This window comes from Patella vulgata, chromosome 6, assembly GCF_932274485.2.
Source record: "Patella vulgata chromosome 6, xgPatVulg1.2, whole genome shotgun sequence".
NCBI lineage: Eukaryota > Metazoa > Mollusca > Gastropoda > Patellidae > Patella > Patella vulgata.
The window spans coordinates 66,148,662-66,168,964 of record NC_065884.2 but is presented as its reverse complement, the minus strand read 5'-3'; the positions used below and the strand labels follow the sequence as shown (position 1 = coordinate 66,168,964).

Genomic DNA, 20,303 nt, shown 5'->3' with positions numbered 1-20,303 from the left:
GGATTAACAAGACTACATAGTTGTGTAAATATGATCACATGGCTGTCATGTGACAAGAAAGCTGAATGAAATCAGTCGGCCAACAAGTGGAAAATTATTCAGCATAAATACGCCGACAAAGTTGTATTGTTATTGATATCAAAATGGCATCACGAAGAGCTCTTCATTTCGTATTTAAAATTGGGAATAGACACGAAACAGCAAAGTTTTACAGAGATGTGCTTGGTATGAAGGTGGGTTTATTTTAACATGATTATAGTTTATATAGGCTACTATTTTTATAGTATTTAGTAGCCTATCTTTAAGACAGTTGTATGTTTTTATAGGCATGCTTATATATTACAAAGTCTTATATACTATAGGCCTAAATTACAAAAATCTAGACAGTATCAGTTGACATGTAGAATTAACATTAAAGTGCAGTGAACCATTACATTTCATAAAGCCTCCAAACTAGGCCTTTATGATTAAGACATCGTACTTACTGGTGTTTCCACCTGTCTGACTGAATGGTGAATACAATTTTTAGGGGGGCTAAATCTACATGTAGTTGTTAAGACCAGCTCAATTTTTGTCAAGGTCGCTGAGATGTAAGGTTAGGGCATGTGATTGTTGGCGAGATTGTAAGTTAGGGTTAGTGTTAGCATATTGGGGGTAGGTCCAGGGTTAGGGTTGGGATTAGTGCTAGCCCAGTTTACATCTCGTGACATATGAAGAAAAATTGACTTGGCCTTATCATTTAGCACCAACCTTTTTATGGGCTGTCTTGCATATTTCTCTTCCAAAAACGTCATGTGATAATATTGATCATTTGAGGATATGTCATATGACTTTTAGAGATGCTCTCATACATTTAAAATCACAAGATAAAGGGTAGGTTTTGATTGTCAAATGATAATGCTTGTTTGATTGGCCTACAACTACGCCCAAACCACTAATATTTCCATTCAAATCTCATTGAATTTCATAAATTTTCTCAGTTTGAACATTATTTGATACCAGCTAGTAGTTGCACAGGAAAATGCTTTTTCAATAACTCTACGCCTAAGAGAAATTAATCAGGGCTGGCCTGGAATAATGGCAGAATATCATGATTTGCTTGAAGGGGTCTTTTAGCAGTAGAAGGAAGCAGGAAACCCTACTCCTTGTCATGAACAAGCAGGAATGGAAACCACACCACCTCTCTCTCTCTCTCTCTCTCTCTCTCTCTCTCTCTCTAAAAACAATTGTTTATGATTAGATATTTTTGGAGACAAAGATATAGACAGAAATATGAGTGATTGAAATTTGTCTGTAGCCAAGATGTCTCCCTTCTTACACACTTCACGTTAATTTATTGTAATGATTCATATTAATTTCCCATATTTGTATGTAACCCTGGGGGGGGGGGAGGAGTAGAGGTGAGTGTGAGGAGTTGGGGAATTTGTTTAGAGTTGGTGTGGATGGTCGGAGTGGAGGAGGAGTAGGGGTGGTGTGAAGAGAGAATGGGTGCACGAGAGGAGTTTAGAGTTGGTGTGGGTGGGCAGGGTAGGGGTGGATGGGGGGAGTTGGGGAACTGGTTTGGAGTTGGTGTGGTTGGGAGGATGAGGGGTGGATTGAAGGAGTTGGGGAATTTTTTTAGAGTGTGGGGTGGGTGGGGGGGAGTGGGTGTGATGTGAAGAGAGAATAGGTGGATGGGAGGAGTTTAGAGTTGGGGTGGGTGGGAGGAGTGGGTGTGGTGTGGTGTGGTGTGAAGAGAGAATGGGTGGATGGGAGGAGTTTGAAGTTGAGGTGGGTGGGAGGAATGGGTGTGGTGTGAAGAGGATGGGAGTACATGTAGTTTAGAGTTGGGGTGGGTGGGAGGAGTGGGTGTGGTGTGAAGAGATAATGGGTGGATGGGAGGAATAGGGGTAGATAGGAGGAGTTGGGGAATTTGTTTAGAGTTGGGGTGGGTGGGAGGAGTGGGGGCGGTATGATAGAGAATGGGGTTATGTGTTGCCGTGCGAAGAGTGGAGGTGGGCAATAGAAGAATGTATAATGTCTTTTTAAAATATTTTAAACTGTTCTCTTGCTGTTTTGATGATAGTTCTTGTTTGCTGTATGTTAAAACAGTAATACGTATTTAAAACATTTTCTAGAAAATCAGGTTTAGACGAATGACCTTGAAGGCATGTTTACAGTTATAGTTTGGGTTTTTTTAAAATGGAGTTACACTACCTTTAGTCAACGATATTTATTATAATTTTTCACATACCAGAAAGACACAAATATGCTAGATTTGTCTCGGGACTTCGAGAAAATTACCTATGACCTTTTGACATTAGGTACAATGTAAATGACAAACGTAAAGATGTTACTGTAATTTATGAACATGTTAGTCTGTCATTAGTCTATACTAATCTATGTACCACGGATCTGGGGGCTGTTTCACAAAATTTTAACTAAGATAAAATCCAAATTTTAGCAATTTGATTGAATAATATTAGATTGATTTTAGTGCTTAGCCAATCAAAATTGAAGTATCTACTAAAATTTGGATTTTATCTTTAGTTAAGTTTTCGTACTTATATAGTTGTACTTATGTAAAGCGCCCGAGAGCAACTCGCTGAGTTGAGTTGTTGGTGTTATTTAAATCAATTATTATTATTATTATAAAAAAACCTGAATAGCACAATTAACTACAATATCTATGACAGTGAATAAGATATGAATGAATGTCAAAATACATTCATTTTTCATATACATGTAAGTCACAGTTTTATGTTGAACAGATTTTCTCATCTTAAAGGCTCAATACCACTGTTGTTGTAACTGAATAATATGTCCCAATCTTTATTCTGGTCAACAAATTGTACTATTTTACAATATTCCAATTAATTGATGATACAAATTTCATCTTAACACACCTAATTTATAAAATTGGAATAATTCAACTAAATGATTTGAAAAGCCTGACGTAAAGCTTTTCAAATGTGACTTGGATTTAAAAATATTTTTGAGCCCTCTGGACAAGTAAAATAGGATTTAATGGATAATTTACACAACAGGTAGGACACTAACACATCTAGTACTTAGAATAAGGCTATTTTTTATTTTCTGGAGCTGTCAAGCCAGCAAGAGTGTTATTGTCCCTTTAAGTGATTAATTTTTCTGGGTCAGATGAGACAAGTCATCTGAACTTGAACTTTAATATAAAGGGTTTAACTTGTTGGTAAAAATGAAAGATTTAATTATTAAGTTAATAAGCTTTAAAATTCCTTTGAGATAATTTGTTTGATATTTTTTTTTTCTTCAGTTTTTGCGTCATGAAGAATTTGAAGAAGGATGTAAAGCTGCTTGTAATGGGTATGTACATTTTATTGTCGCCGGGGTTGGATGGCCGGATGGTTAGCGCATGCGCGCTGTATCATAACGTCTGTCATTGTGTCAACTAAGGTGGTTTCGATTCCGTCTGTCCAACCTCGTGGGTTTTTTCTGGGTTCTCAAGTTTCCTCCCACTGCTAAAGACCCCTACGCGCATGTGAATTATTGAATTAAAATTGAACCATATGTTAGTCCCCAAATGACCTAGTTTGTGTTGAGTAGACCTCTCTCACTCTCTCTCTCTCTCTCTCACACATTTTATTTAGAACCCAAAAGAAATTAATGCAACAGTTTTAAAACATGAGAGCTAATATCTATTTTATGATTTAAGGGTTCAGCCAAAAAAACACCCGGTATACATTAAAGACACATTATGTAGGCGCTAAATCTGCTTATTGCAGGTCTTTCTTTTGGCTTCAATTGTTATATGAATTATTATTTAGACATTTATTCACATGACAAGCTTATAATCAACTCTCTAGACCAGCGGGTTTTGCCGCATTGTAAATAACATTCCCATAAAAAATTTGAAAAAATCAATTCTGTACGATAGGTACCAGAAGGGTTGTGCTATATTTCCAGGCTTGCTGATAGAATTTGTGAACTTCCATTGTAAAGGGTGTCCCCTTGTCAGTGTTGAAGGACCGAGGGCCTGGCAAGTACAGCTGTCTAGTTGTTCAGATGGGACAAAAACCCTAGGTCCTGTGTACACATCGGCGTGCACGTAAAATATTCCTTTTCAGTTGAAATTTGATATACATGTAAGGGTAGGACGTAACGCCGCTGTACGGCCAAAATATCCCTCATAGCACACTATATGGTGAATGCCCGTCTTCATTAGCTCAGTCGCCGCAGAACACGTTAAACCTCATTACATTTTATTTTTTCCATTGTCATGTTCAATAATTCTGTATTTAATCGGATTAGAAGATCGTGTGTTCACAGAAATAATTAATGGTTATTTGTTTATAAAACAAGCACATCTCGTCTTACTAAGTATGCGTAACTATTAATTTGTTAATGATCGCGATTATTTGTATACCGTCTATTTAATTAATAATATATTATCTATGAAACCATACTGTCATTACTGGAGAGATCTGTAAATATAACCAGAAAATATACATATTTAATGATCCGACAGAATCATCAAATTATTTATTAGATAATTTATGACAGTTATTACTTTCCACTTGTGGTTTTAAATTCGGTTGTGTTAAAACAAGTGTAAAGTAATAAGGACAGCTGTCTAGTTGTTCGGATGGGACAAAAAACAGAGGTCCTGTGTACACATTGGCGTGCACGTGAAAGATCCCTTGACAGTTGGAATTCGATATAAGGGTAGACCGTAGTGCCGCAGTCCAGGCAAATTTTCCCTCATAGTACACTGTATGTGTATGCCCAACTTCATTAGCCCAGTCGGAACAGAACAGTAGGACGTTCAACCCCATTTGATTTCATTTCACACGTCATGGGGTATGCCCATCTTTATTAGCCCAGTTGGAGTAGTAGGACGTAAAATCCCATTACATTCATTTCTCTCTTTGTCCTAGGAATGAAGCATTTTTTGATACTGGCAATAGTAGAAAAATGCTAATATTTTAGATCATCACGATCGATGGATGAATTAAAAATGGAAAATTTTCCAAATGTTTATCAATAATTGGCATTATTTTTGTGATAATCACATACATTAGAATATAAGACATTCTCCATAAAAAATTACCAAAATTTATTTTTGTTGAAGTCGGAGGGCCTGACAAGGACAGCTGTCTAGTCCTTCGAATGAGACGAAAAACCGAGGTCCTGTGTATACATTGGAATGGAATGCACATAAAAGATCCCTTAGCAGTTGGAATTCGATATAAGAGTAGGCGATAGTGCCGCTGCCCGGGCAAAATTTCCCTCATAGCACACTGTATGGCGTATGCCCGTCTTTATTACCCCAGTATAGGAGCAGAACAGTAGGGCGTTAAACCCCATTTCATTTCATTTCATTTTGTTGAAGTCTGGTTAAATTAAAGGGAATGGAAGCTTATAATTAACCTATTTCCTACTGGGACTTCATTTGACCCACTTCTGGCCGGTTTGTAACTGTCAGGTACTATTTCATTAGTGCGTGACATTCTGTCAGTTACATCTAAAACCGTTATTTCCAGGCCTGTCTGTGAAATAGATTGGGATATACTGAGCAGATAAAAAATACATCAAGACTGCAGTATTAAATCTTGGTTATGAATATTTGGTCAATATTAATTATGAACTTTGGATGTAATAAGATGCCTTGAGATCATTTCAACTCTTTGGTCAAATTTTGTTTAATTTGAAACTTGTCTTAAGATGGATATACATGTATTGTACAATGTTACACTGTGTATCATGGTTATGAAAATCTGGTCAATATTGTGAATATTTAAAGGGGAATTCAAGTCGTTGTTGTTTGTATTTCAGAGAAAGCCAAAACAAGCTCCCTACAATCAATGAATTGAAAAAATCGCTCCCCTCAAAAAACTCTCCCAGTTTTGATAATAAGAGTGATTTAAAAATTAAGGAGAGTGATTTAAAAATTAAGAAGAGTGATTAGTTATGTGCATGGGAAATGGTTCTAAAATCAATAACTGCATGTAATGGGGTCATTCCTGGCCCCAAGTTCACAATGCATTCTCAGACTTAAGTTGAAGAATTTACTCAAACTTGTTCACCTTATTTTAACTAAAATATAGCTCTTTATAAAACTTTTATTGTTTTAATATATCAAATACATCAATAAGAAACTATGTGCAAAGTTTTGTGTTTCTAGATCAAAGCTATTTCTCATAAACAGTGATTGAAAGTTGAGCAAATTCTCAACTTAAGTCTGAGAATGCTTTGTGAACTTAGGGCCAGGAATGACCCCATTACATGCAGTTATTGATTTTAGAACCATTTCCCATGCACATAACTAATCACTCTTCTTAATTTTTAAATCACTCTCCTTAATTTTTAAATCACTCTTATTATCAAATGATAATAAACCCCCAATGACTATGTAAAGGAGAGCGATTTTCAGTTTTAGGGGGAGGGGAAAAAAACTCCCCTTGGTCGACATTCAGGTGAGTGTCAGGTGATCAAGAGCGATCGCTCGCCTTAAAAAACAATGACTGACATTATGGAAGATTAGATAAAGAGCTGACAGTTCTCACTATAATAGTTAACAAGTAGATAATGTAAAGGGAATATGCGGAAAATTTCAGTCAAATTGCTTCACTCTGAACCAAGATATTAGCGATTGAATTTTCGGCCTAGCCTCCCTCATCATTACTAAATAAACGATAATAAACATAGTCTCAATTATCCATTTTTGCATTTAATCATCAATTAGCATTGAGCAGCAGATTGGATTCAAATCCATTGAAAAGATGGCATCGAGAATTGATTAAGGTCTTTTCATGTTAATAAATTTCTAATAAAACATTTCAGGCCTAAAGAAAGACCTGCAATAGACAGATTTAGCTCTTGCATAATGTATGTTTAATAACTTCAGCTTAAGATCATGTTCAACCTTTTGGTCAAATTAGGGTATATTGATAAGGGGTTTTGTTTATATTATTATTAGGTCGTATATTGATAGGGGATGAAGATATCCTACCCCTTTGTTGTCAGTCCGTGTTATCAGGTGTGATATACTGGTTAAATATTGGTTTACACCTGTGACACCTGGGACTCGACCCCATTCATCTGATATAGTTTCATTCATACAGGTGATCAACTATCTTCTTACTACTGACTGCCTAATTTACTTAATGGCCACGGTCGCTCAGTGTGTAAGTCGTTCGTTCGTTAGCCTGGAGGTCCCTTGTTTGATCCCTGCGTTGGCCGAGAAAGTTTATCAGTACTTTTCGACGCGGTTCCTCCTTGTTAGTGGTGCAGGATAAAGGTGTCTGGCATGGGACACCATACATGTATAGTTGTTTGGATGATACAAAAACCCAAGAGGGAAAGTCACAATGGAAAATCATAAGGAACTTTCTAGGCCAATACCGTGATTGAAAGAGGGGTTGGATGGCTGAATGGTTAGCGCATTGTATCATAAAGGAACTTTCTAGGGGGGTTGGATGGCTGAATGGTTAGTGCGTTGTATCATAAGATCTGTCATTGAGTCAACTGGCGTGGTTTTGATTCCCTGGTTGTACGTGACAAGGAGTAGGGTCACAAGCGAATTATTGAAAAAGAACTGAACCATATGTTAGTCCCGAAATGACCTAGTTTGTGTTGGTGGAGTTAAATCCTCTCTCTCTCTCTCTCTCTCTCTCTCACATTAAGAAGAGCTTAAGTTTGATAGTGTGTATTGAATTACAGCTATGTTGATATTAGACATGTGTTTATAATCTGTTGTTGATACTTGAACTATGAGATAATACTACTCATATCAGATATCAACTACATCGTAATATGTACTCATATAAGATATTTGAACTACGAAATATAATACATGTACGTACTCATATAAGATATTTGAACTATGAAATAATACATGTGTACTCATATCAGATATTTGAACTACGAAATAATATATGTTTACTCATACAAGATATTTGAACTACGAAATAACAAGGAGTACGGTCGCCTGTCCAACCTCGTGGATTTTCTCCGGGTCCTCCGGTTTCCTCCCACTGCTAACAACCACTATGCGCAAGCGAATTATTGAAATAAAATTGAACCATATGTTAGTCCCGAAATATCCTAGTTTGTGTCGAGTGGATGTTAAACCCCATTTCTCTCTCTCTCTCTCTCTCTTTAAAGAGGGAGGGTTGGGTGGCCAAGTGGTATAACGCATGTCATTGAATAATAAACGTTGTTAATGCATGTACTTTAGATCATAAGATCTGACATTGAGTCACATGAAGTAGTTTCAATTCCCAGGGTCACTTGTCCAACCTTGTGGGATTTCTCTGGGTCCTCTAGTTTCCTCCCACTGCTAAAGACCTCTATGGAAAAGCAAATTATTAAAGATAAATTTGTACCATATGTTAGTCCCCAAATGATGTAGTTTGTGTTAAGTGGATTTTAAACCCCATTGATCTCTTATAAAAGAGACTGATACTTGTCTTATCAAGTTATCCCTGTTAAAGTTGAAATTAAATGAGTGTTTAACGTCCAACTTCTCCCTGGGCTAATTAAATGAAATGGGGTTTAATGTCCTATTGTTCTGCTCCGACTGGGCCAATGAAGACGGTCAGCGGCACTATGGCCTACTCTTATATCGAATTCCAACCATTAAGGGATCTTTTACGTGCACGTCAATGTGTACACAGGACCTTGGTTTTTCGTTCCATCCAAACGACTAGACAGCTGTCTTTATCAGTCTATCCCTGTTAGGGTTGAATATATTATACATAAGAATGTAACTTAAGATAAGGTTTTCCTCTGATAATCATGATATGACCAAACTTCTTACCAGAAAAAAACAAATATTGAGATAACTGCATGACAGCAAAATGGCCGAAACTTATTACCAGAGATAACTGCATGATATGACAAAACTGACATCAAAATTGATATAAAAATGATAAAATCACATATCACATATTTTAATATTAGAAGCAGTCCATAGATTTATAAAGAATAGTAATAGTTTTTACAGTGACACGACGACAGACAGTCGCCAAACTTAACTGATAAACAAATGTATAAGACAATTTGCAATTGAAAGGTCATTTAATTATTGGAAATTTTCCCCTTACAGTCACCTCTAATGATTTCTTCCGTCCTGCATCACTGACAAGGGGGAACCACGCCGGAAAATCTAGATGAACTTTCTCAGCCAATGCAGGGGTCGAACACCCGACCTTCATGCTAGTAAGCCAGCGTCTTACCCACTTAGCCACCGTGATCCCCCTGCGCATTTCTGGAGCCAGTTGTTATAATGTTTGTACCTGAAACATGACATGGATTAAAACTTCTCTTCTAATTCAGTCAAGTTTGTTGCTTGGAAAATCAATGAGTAATATTTTTTTAATTTTTCAGTTCGTATGATGGTAGATTAATTTTTAGTTTTGTTATTTTTCAGTTCGTATGATGGTAGATTAATTTTTAGTTTTGTTATTTTTCAGTCCGTATGATGGTCGATGGAGTAAATCCATGGTGGGCTATGGACCGGAAGATGATCATTTTGTCGTAGAACTAACGTATAATTATGGTCTTGGATCCTATAAAGTAGGAAATGATTTTCAGGTAGGTGATTAATAAATTTTTACTTAAAGGGGCCATTTGGGAGTAATTATGATAGTTACAAAATAATGTAAAGAGAATATGCTGAAAATTTACCAAGATGCTGTAGCAATTGAATTTTAGGCCTAGCCTCAATCATCATTACTAAAGTCAGTACGATAAAAAAACAAAGTCTTGATTATCCATTTTGACGTTAAATCAGCCTTCACAAAATGTATTCCAATCCAGTAATATCGCAGGCTAGCAATGGCATCAAGAGTTGATTATAGTCTAGATAAGTTAATTAATGTCTAATTAATAATTTACATGTAGATAACATTTCAGGCCTAAAGAAAGACCTGCAATAGACAGATTTAGCTCTTGTATAATGTATGTTTAAAGTAACGATGCATCATTTTTGGCTTAATATCAAATTTCTCACAGCTTTATTAAATTCTAAATATGTACTTAAATTGATTGTTTAGCATTTAATTAACAAAACAACATCAGTATACCAATGTCAGTGGTGCAGGACAGAGGGCCTGACAAGGACAGCTGTCTAATCCTTCAGATGGGATGAAAAACTGAGGTCCCGTATATACATTGGCATGGATGTAAGAAAAGATCCCTTGACAGTTGGAATTCGATGTAAGAGTAGGCCATAGTGCCACTGCCCAGGCAAAATTTCCATCATAGCACACTGTATGGTCGCATGCCCGTCTTTATTAGCCCAGTCAGAGCAGAACAGTAGGACGTTAAACCCCATATCATTTGTTTTGTTTTATAGGGTATAGCAATAGCTTCTAATAAAGTGTTAGAGAATATCCAGAAGACAAACACACCAGCCACGGTTGAAAATGGTGTGACAACTATCATATCACCGGGTGGTTATAGATTCTTTATTCTTCCTGCAGATATAAATGGAGGTATGTTTATTTTGACTTGATCTTTGCAATCTGATTAAAACACAGATCCTATTTCGTTTCGTTTTCTAAAGTTCAAAATTTCGTTTTACTTGTCTTTACTATACTAGGATCTGGAAGATTGAACCATATGTTAGTCCTGAAATGGCTTAGTTTGTGTCGAGCGGATGTTAAACCCCATTTTTCTCTCTCTCTTTACTCGTTTAAAGGTATCTTGCAAGACATTGTGTGATACAGTGATACAAAACTTGTTGTGTTTGATAATGTTATCAGTATTTTAATGTTTTAAAGGACTCGGATGATACAAAATTTGACGTATGTGATAGTTTAGTCTGTATTTCAAGGTTTTTGAATGTCTCGGGTGTGACATTGCGTGATAATGTTTAAGACATTCAAATTATTTATGTACTACGATGATTACATAATCTTGTACATTAAATGATAGCACCATTGGGAGTTTTAAGAATTTTAATGGCATTCCCACCATTTGTAGATAACAATAAATAAAATTTATAGTCATCAATCAAATTTGATCTAGTTTGTTGTCACAAGTTTATCATGTCGGATGGTTATTTTTATCAAAATTTTAAAAAGAGAGAGTGAGGGAGAGAAATGGAGTTTAACGTCCGCTCAACACAAATGATGGCTAAGTGAGTAAGAAGCTGGCTCGCTAGCCTGGAGTAAGGTCGCCTGTTCAACCTCATGGGTTTTCTCTGGGTCATTGTGTTTCTTCCCACAACTAAAGACCCCTAAGTGCAACGAATTATTGAAATGAAATTGAACCATATATGTTAGTCCCAAATTGACCTAGTTAGTGTTGAGTGGATGTTAAACCACATTCTCTCTCTCAAACCTCATTTCGTTTTATTTTTTTATTTTTTTTATTTTTTACCAGACCCTGTACAGAAAGTTATACTTGGATGTTCTAATCTACAGAATACCATTGGTAATCATAACTTCTATTTTTATATTAAAATTTTTTGCTTTATCATGTTATTTTTGATAAGAATGTTTGTTTTCGATTAAGATAATAACTTGCAATGTTTGTGTAGAATTTATAACAAAAAGAAACTCTGTTATCAAAAACATGTGCAACATGATAAAGCAAGTTATGTATCAGATTTTTTATACAACATTACACAATCACCTTATTATATATTGGCCGATAAAGTTCATCAGGATGGTACAAAAAAACAAGGACCTGTGTATACATTGGCGTGCATGTAAAAGATCCCTTGGCAGGTGGAATTCAATATAAGAGTAGACCATAGTGTTACAACCCATTTCGTTTAGTATTTATGTCTTTATTAAAGATGTCTTCCTTTGAGAATTGTCTATTAAAGATGTCTTCCTTTGAGAATTGTCTATTAAAGATGTCTTCCTTTGAGAATTGTCTATTAAAAATATCCTCCTTATTAAAGATATCTTCCATTGAGAATTTTCTATTTAAGATATCTTCCATTGAGAATTGTCTATTAAAGATATCCTCCTTTGAGAATTGTCTATTAAAGATATCCTCCTTTGAGAATTGTCTATTAAAGATATCCTCCATTGAGAATTGTCTATTAAAAATATCCTCCTTTGAGAATTGTCTATTAAAGATATCCTCCTTTGAGAATTGTCTTATTAAAGATATCCTCCATTGAGAATTGTCTATTAAAGATATCCTCCTTTGAGAATTGTCTATTAAAGATATCCTCCTTTGAGAATTGTCTATTAAAGATATCCTCCTTTGAGAATTGTCTATTAAAGATATCCTCCTTTGAGGATTTATGTCTTATTAAAGATATCTTCCATTGAGAATTTTGGTCTTATTAAAGATATCTTCTATTGAGAGTTGTCTTACTAAAGATATTGTCCATTGAGCATTTTGGTCTTATTAAAGATATCCTCCTTTGAGAATTGTCTTATTAAAGATATCTTCCATTGATAATTTTGGTCTTATTAAAGATATCTTCTATGGAGAATTTTGGTCTTATTAAAGATATCTTCTATGGAGAATTTTGGTCTTATTAAAGATATATTCCATTGATAATTTTAGTCTTATTAAAGATATATTCCATTGATAATTTTAGTCTTATTAAAGATATATTCCATTGATAATTTTAGTCTTATTAAAGATATATTATTAGTACAGTGTATTTATGTATGTAGATATATAATATTAATTGGACCAGGTTATTAGTATGTTTAATACCAGGTTATTAATACAGTTTGTATAATGTATAATACATATTGAACCAGGTTATTATTACAGTGTATTTATGTATATATTCCAGATTATTGGACAAGATTATTAGGAATGAAAATATACAGTCAGACTGAAAAATCTGTCGTTCTAGGGTATTCTGATAATAAGGTATTTATATATAAAGTAGTATTTCTATGTTTACTGTAGATAAATACTTTAAAAATTAAAAATACGTCCAGTTAAATAATAAACCACTTTTACTTTATCATTCTGCTCATTAAATCATAAACTAGCTGTCTTCTCTTCATTGATAATTGTTTCAATTCCATTTAATAATTGAAGTTGAATATACAAGTCACCTCTCTCTCTCTCTCTCTCTCTCTCTCTTTCTCTTACTTTGCATGAGGGGAGGAGGGAGGGGCTGAGTCGTTTAAAGCATTTCCTTTGGATCATAAGGTCTGAAATTTAGAAATTAGGACAGTTTCGATCTCAGCTTGTACGTGACCAGGAGTAGGGTTGCCCAGACAACCAAGTGTAGTTTCTCAGAGTCCTCCTGTTTCCCGTCACTGCTAAACAAAAAAACCAATGAGGATGGGCAGGCAACCCTACTCCTTGTCATATACAGGCTTCAAGACCAAACAGAAAGAATGTATTATATGTTTCATTGTATGACAACCGATGTTTATTTGTTGTTTTTTTATTTCAGTGTAAATTAGAATTTATTGATTTAGGAGTACCTATTGATCATGCAACAGCTTTTGGCCGAATTGCTTTTGCATGTCCTAAAGAGCAGGTAAATAACCCTTTTTCTTGTTTGATATTTCAGATTCATTAACCCTCTATCTGTTTGTTTCTTTGACTGACGCTGTAGGACAGTATACAGGTTTTGGGGGCACCACAGCTATACACGTGACGCAGGCATTTTGGAGCAGTTAAGGGCACACAAGTTATCAGGCGGTTTCATGCAGTCTTAAGTTCTAAAGGAGTAAATGGAGTGCTACAGGCCATTAGCACATATGGTGTGCATAGAGCCATTAGCACAGATGGTGTTCATAGAGCCATTAACACAGATGGTGTGCATAGAGCCATTAGCACAGATGGTGTGCATAGAGCCATTATCACAGATGGTGTGCATAAGGGTATTGCATGAGGCCATTACGACAGATGGTTTGCATAAGGTCATTACCGTAGATGGAGAGAATAAGGCCAATACCACTTGGTGTGCATAGAGCCATTAACACAGATGGTGTGCATAGAGCCATTAACACAGATGGTGTGCATAGAGCCATTAGCACAGATGGTGTGCATAGAGCCATTATCACAGATGGTGTGCATAAGGCCATTACAGTATTGCATGGTGTGCATAAGGCCATTACGACAGATGGTTTGCATAAGGTCATTACCGTAGATGGAGAGAATAAGGCCAATACCACTTGGTGTGCATAAGGCCATTACGGCAGATGGTGTAAGCAAGGCCATTAAAAAGTCCATTATGGAAGATGGTGTTCATAAGGCCATTACCATTATGGTGTGCATGAAGCCCTTACTATATGGTGTGAATAAATCCTGCTCTTAGTACACAGATCCGATTTCCTCTCGTTTTTTATAGTTTTACTTGTCTTTACTACACTAGGATCTGGAAGAGTTGTTATATAACCCGCATTCTGGTTGAAGTAAGGGATTAACTAATAGAATGGTCTGTTATGGCGAGTTCTTGACATGCGATCCACGAAACTGTGGGTAAACCAGTAGAAACGTCAACGCTGATTGATTAATCAATGTCTGACGTCATAGGGTCAAAAGCCGCTTGTATGACACCTGATGTGACCTTCCACTACAACTGGTCAGATCTTCGTGTTATGTAGGCCGTCGAAAGTATAAAAAGACAAAATGAAATATAGATCTGTATTTTAATCATATTGCAAATAATATCCCAGAAATTAGAATTACCAGTATTATATTACCGGTAAAATTGAATATTAATATTTGTATTTTATAGTTACCAGCATTAGAACAGTTAATGAAGAATGAAAATCAGAAGATATTGACCCCATTGATAAGTTTAGATACTCCTGGCAAGGCAACAGTACAAGTTGTTATATTGGCTGATCCTGTAAGTCAACTGGCATTAAGTAATTAAACTGGGCATACACAATTCTATCAAATACACAATTCTATCAAATACACAATTTTTACAAATACACAATTCTATCAAATACACAATTTAAAAAAATACACAATTCTATCAAGTATACAATTCTATCAAGTATACAATTCTATCAAGTATACAATTCTATCAAATGCACAGCTCTATCAAGTACACAATTCTATCAAGTACACAATTCTATCAAATGCACAATTCTATCAAGTACACAATTCTATCAAATGCACAATTCTATCAAATGAACAATTCTATCAAATGCACAATTCTATCAAATACACAGTTCTATCAGTCACCATTGTTATGTTCATTTGGTATGTATCAGATGCCAAAATGAACTATATTTTTAAATCATTGAAATAAATTAATTAGTTGTGTGGGAAATTGGGAAAAGGGGCAGTTATTAAGCTTAAGAACCTGAGGTCACTTTGTGACATTGTAAAATACACAATTCTATCAAAAACACATCTCTATCAAATGCACAATTCTATCAAATACACAATTTTAACAAATACACATGCGGGACACAATTCTATGAAATATAACCGGCTTGGGTGGTTGAATTTTTTCTAACACAACACTTTATATCATAAGGTCTGTCATCGAGTCAAGTGGTGTAGTTTCGATTCTCTGTTTGTACATGAAGTAGGGTTGCCTCTCCAACCTCAGGTTTTCTTGGGGTCATCAGGTTTCTTCCCACAGCTAAAGACCCCTGTGTGAAACGAATTATTGAAATAAAATTGAACGATATGTTAGTCCCAAAACGACCTAGTTTGTGTTGAGTGGACTTTAAACCCTCTCTCTGTCTGTCTGTCTCTCTCTCTCTCTCTTTTTTTTTGATCTCTCTCTTGATCTAAAAAGACAACTTAAAACTATTATTGACTTTATATCAAAATTTGTTTTTTGAATTTTAGGATGGCCATGAAATATGTTTTGTTGGAGATGAAGCGTTTAAAGAATTATCACAAGTGGACCCAAAAGCTGATTCTCTTTTAGATGAGGTTTGTTAACTTCTTTATCATACACCCAGTACCTCTGGCTTCTGAAATCCAAGTTCATTCTATCTCTATATATGTTGTCATGTATGTCATGCTTAGTGATGTGGATCCAAGTGGGGGAAGGAGGCCATGTTAGTCGAGTAGTAAGGCTAAAACCATGAATTATACAGTGTCAGGGCCATTCTATCTCTCATGTATGTCATGCTTAGTGTTGTGGATCCATGTGGGGGAAGGAGACCGTGTTAGTCGAGTAGTAAGGCTAAAACCATGAATTACAGTGTCAGGGGCTTTCTGTACACAGAAAACTATCTACTCTACTTCGAGAAAAGATCTCTACCCTAATTTGCTGCCATATCCAATAATTAGTATGTTTTTTGGTTTTTTTCTCAGAATATTTTCAACTTTATTAGAAACAAAATTTATGACATCTTTTTGTAAAAAAAAAGAAAATGAAAGATTTTAAGATTTTGTTGTTGTTCTATATTTGCAGGGTTTAAAGAATGACAAAAGTGATGAATGGTTCGCGAAACACAACAAGTCGAAAGCTGCAGCGTAAAAAACAGGATCTGATCTCTTACCCATCATATTCTAAAAATCATATTAGACTGTTAACCCATATGTCATGTTCTGGATGAAAGAGACTTTTTGACTAGATTTTACCAGTTTTAAAACATTATAAAATACCCAAATTATATGATGAAGGAAAATATTTGCTTAAAATTTAACATCTTCAATATTTGTACCTAAAAGTTTTTGGGAAGAGGAATCAAATACTTTTTGTTTAGCATGACGAAATAAGAAGCCAAATTTTTAAACAGGTGCTCCTGAAGTATGATATAAGTTATATATCCCAACATCGTCTTCCAATCTTATACAGGTTTAAAGGAGCATAAAGCAATAGGAGTTCAAAGTTCAATTCTATATTGACAACAGGCCCCGAGTTCACAAAGCATTCTCAGACTTAAGTTATGAATTTACTTAAAACTGATCGCCTTATTGTAACTAAAATACAGCCCCTTATAAAACTTTTGTTGTTTTAATGTATCAAATACATCATTAATAAAAGTTTTGTGTTTCTGGATCAAAGATATTTCTCATAAACAGTGATTGAAAGTTGAGTAAATTCTTAACTTAAGTCTGAGAATGCTTTGTGAACTCAGGGTCAGGTCCATATTAAATGTTGATTTTTAAACTTTTAAAGAAAATATCAATTTTAAATGTTGACGATTGACGTGTCCAATATCATGACTTATCTATGACATTTTTTTATTTTTAAAGATATCTATTAAATATACATAAATTGTATCATATTTTTCTAGGGTTGATTAAAACTAAATAAAAAAAATATTTGTAGAACTTTAGATATTAGTTATATAATAGCAATTGACGAATTATTAATTAAATATGAAGTCAATTTTTGCTAACAGGTGAATATTTGAGGTCTTTTGTTTACTTGGGATTAGCGATTAGCTTGATATTATGACAAGTTTTAACATTATCCAAATATTGTCCATATATTTTTTTGTGTTTATAAATGTTACTGTATTTTGTGTTTTGAGGTTTTCTTTAGATAATTAATTTTAAAACATATGAATTGACTGACAAGTTAGTTTACGATCATATATCGGAATTAGAGTGAGGTTTAATATAACACCAAGGTGATTTGAAAACATGTATTTATTCCAGAATTAAATAAATCAAACTGCTGGAATAAAATTACCTCAGTCTTGCCTACATCTTCCTTTACTTTAATCTAAAGGTACAGCAATGATTTACAATCAATACATAATATTCTCAAATTCTTATCTATATTTAGCATCTGGTCATTTTCACACTCTGGTCAGTCATGACTGGTTAATATAGCTCAAACAAGAGCCCTGGTATATACTTCTATTTAACTAAGATTTCTTAAATTAGAACTTGGGTATGTTTCACATCACTCGGCAAACCTCAGCCGACTCCAGTACCCTACATATAGCCTCAGCTGTATGACGTAGTCCGCCATTGGAACTATTTGTTAAAATGGATCTTGGGTAGGTTTCACATAGGCATTCAAAGACTATATATGTTGTACAAATTACCGGTATGTAAATTAATTCAAAAATCATGTATATAACATCATGACATCACATGACTCAGTTGACATGACATTTCTTTTCTATATTTAGCAGCTTGTTGAATGCCAATTGACAGAATATTCTACGTCAAATCATGACCTTACACCTTGGTTGCCTATTATTGACAAAATATTTTGGGTAAAATCATGACCTCACAAGGTGCTGGACATGACATTTCTTCTCTTTATTAAAGGGAATTATTGAAATAAAATTGAACCATATGTTAGTGGCGAAATGACCTAGTTTGTGTTGAGAGGATGTTAAACCCCATATCTCTCTCTCTCTCTTTAAACCGCTACACATACATTCAGTAGAGATATCTTTAGAAATGTAAAATTTTGACCAGATGTATTTGTACAATTCTTTACAGCTATGCAAATTCTTTAGCTCTCCTGAACAGTTCGGCAAAACCCCATGCAACCTATGGCCTCATTAGGCCTCGTCAGCAATAATATGGAAAATACGGGTTTCGTTTTTACGCTAAAATGATATTTAAACAAGGCAATATTAAGGGTAAAAAAAAATCCAGATAGATTATACGTAATGTTATTACTTGTTGCACAAAGTTCTGTAGTTGTATACTTTTTTATTGGCCAATCTGCTTTTAATAAAAAAAAACACAACACGTTTTATATGGAAAACAATCAACAATTTGTACACAAATGTTTATATTATTGCTTGTTGCAGAAAGTACCCGAGTTGTATGCTTTTCTTCTGGCCAAATTGCTTTTCCATATTGGTTATATATGGAAATTGATATGGAAAACAATCACTGTATTCTACACAAGTGTTTATGTTATTGCTTGTTGCAGAATACTTTAATTGCAGGCTTTTCTTTTGGCCAAACAGCTTTTTCTAAATAATTGTATTGATGTTATTGTAATGAATTATTGTGTGTATGCAAATATACAGCATCTTTGAATTTAAATATAAAACATGTTAAATTGATGTAATCTGTGCTTTATCACAGCCAGGGTACTGTAATTCTATTGTATCACAGCCAGGGTCCTGTATTATATTGGATCACAGCCAGGGTACTGTAATTCTATTAGATCACAGCCAAGGTACTGTAGTTCTATTAGATCACAGCCAGGGTACTGTAATTCTATTAGATCACAGCCAAGGTACTGTAATTCTATTGGATTACAGCCAGGGTACTGTAGTTCTATTGGATCACAGCCAGGGTACTGCAATTCCATTGGATCACAGCCTGGGTACTTTAATTCCATTAGATCACAGCCAGGGTACTGTAATACTATTAGATCACAGCCAGGGTACTGTAATACTATTGGATCACAGCAGGGTACTTTAATACTATTGGATCACAGCCAGGGTAGGCCTACTGTAAGGCCTACTGTAATTCTATTGGATCACAGCCAGAATTCTATTTGTATAAAATATAGATGTGAATGTTACTATTAATGTGACTGGCGAAATGAATTATAAATCATGGAGTTTTCCTCAAAATCGTTTTTTTATTTATAAATCGAAGATCAAGAATGGTTTCCCCTGATTTCATGATCAATTGGTCGAGAATTAAAAGACGGTGTCTGAATTTATAGGCCACATTTCTTGTCAGAACAATCCTGGCACCTCCTCATTATTCATTCTTCATTCTGCACACTACCCACTCTACTTCGAGAATAGGGGGGTTGGATGGCAGAATGGTTAGCACGTACGCGCTGTATTGAGTCAGCTGGCTTGGTTTCGAATCCCCGGTTGTACGTGACAAGGAGTAGGGTTGCCTGTCCCATCTCGTGGGTTTTCTCCGGGTCCTTCGGTTTCTCCCCCACTGCTAAAGACGCCTACATGCAAGCGAATTATTGAAATAAAATTAAACCATATGTTAGTCCCGAAATGACTCTGACAAAAAGACTAATTAAACCTTTTCAATTTTATTTAATGAAAGCAGAATATATACTTGTCGAAATTACTTATCAGTGTTTCAACTAAAATCATCTTTATGTAGGTTAACTAGCCTAGTGTCGGTTCTCAAGCGAAGCTAATTGTAAACAAACAGCATAAGTTTAGTAGGCTCGTTATTGAGCCAGCAACCATATGTACTGAAATGAAATGGGGTTTAACGTCCTACTGGTCTGCTCCCAACTGGGCTAATGAAGACAGGCATATGCCATACAGTGTGCTATGAGGGAAATTTTCCCTGGACAGCGGCACTACGGCCTACTCTTATATCGAATTCCAAATGTCAAGGGATATTTTACGTGCACGCCAATGTGTACACAGGGCCTCGGTTTTTTGTCCCATCCGAACTACTAGACAGCTGTCCTTGTCAGGCCCTCCGTCCTGCATCACTGACAAGGGAGAACCACGCCGGAAAATCTGGATGAACTTTCTCGGCCAATGTAGGGATCGAACACCCAA

General features: G+C 35.3%; 1 protein-coding gene across 1 annotated transcript; it reads left to right on the top strand.

Annotated features, from left to right (window-relative positions):
• Positions 1–54: 54 nt before the first annotated feature.
• Positions 55–19,388, top strand: LOC126824097 (glyoxalase domain-containing protein 4). Its single transcript, XM_056101924.1, has 10 exons — positions 55–233; positions 3,275–3,324; positions 9,435–9,555; positions 10,319–10,457; positions 11,350–11,400; positions 12,734–12,813; positions 13,352–13,438; positions 14,645–14,758; positions 15,721–15,807; positions 16,295–19,388. The coding sequence occupies exons 1-10, from the start codon at positions 144–146 to the stop codon at positions 16,358–16,360; spliced, it is 885 nt and encodes a 294-aa protein (XP_055957899.1). The 5' UTR covers positions 55–143; the 3' UTR covers positions 16,361–19,388.
• The last annotated feature ends 915 nt before the right edge of the window (positions 19,389–20,303 follow it).

Bases quoted from the DNA above. Each gene is read 5' to 3' on its own strand.
- LOC126824097 (XM_056101924.1), top strand. From the start codon at position 144: ATGGCATCACGAAGAGCTCTTCATTTCGTATTTAAAATTGGGAATAGA. The intron at 234-3,274 runs GTGGGTTTATTT...TTTTTTCTTCAG, and splicing joins GAGATGTGCTTGGTATGAAG to TTTTTGCGTCATGAAGAATT. The intron at 9,556-10,318 runs GTAGGTGATTAA...TTTGTTTTATAG, and splicing joins AAGTAGGAAATGATTTTCAG to GGTATAGCAATAGCTTCTAA.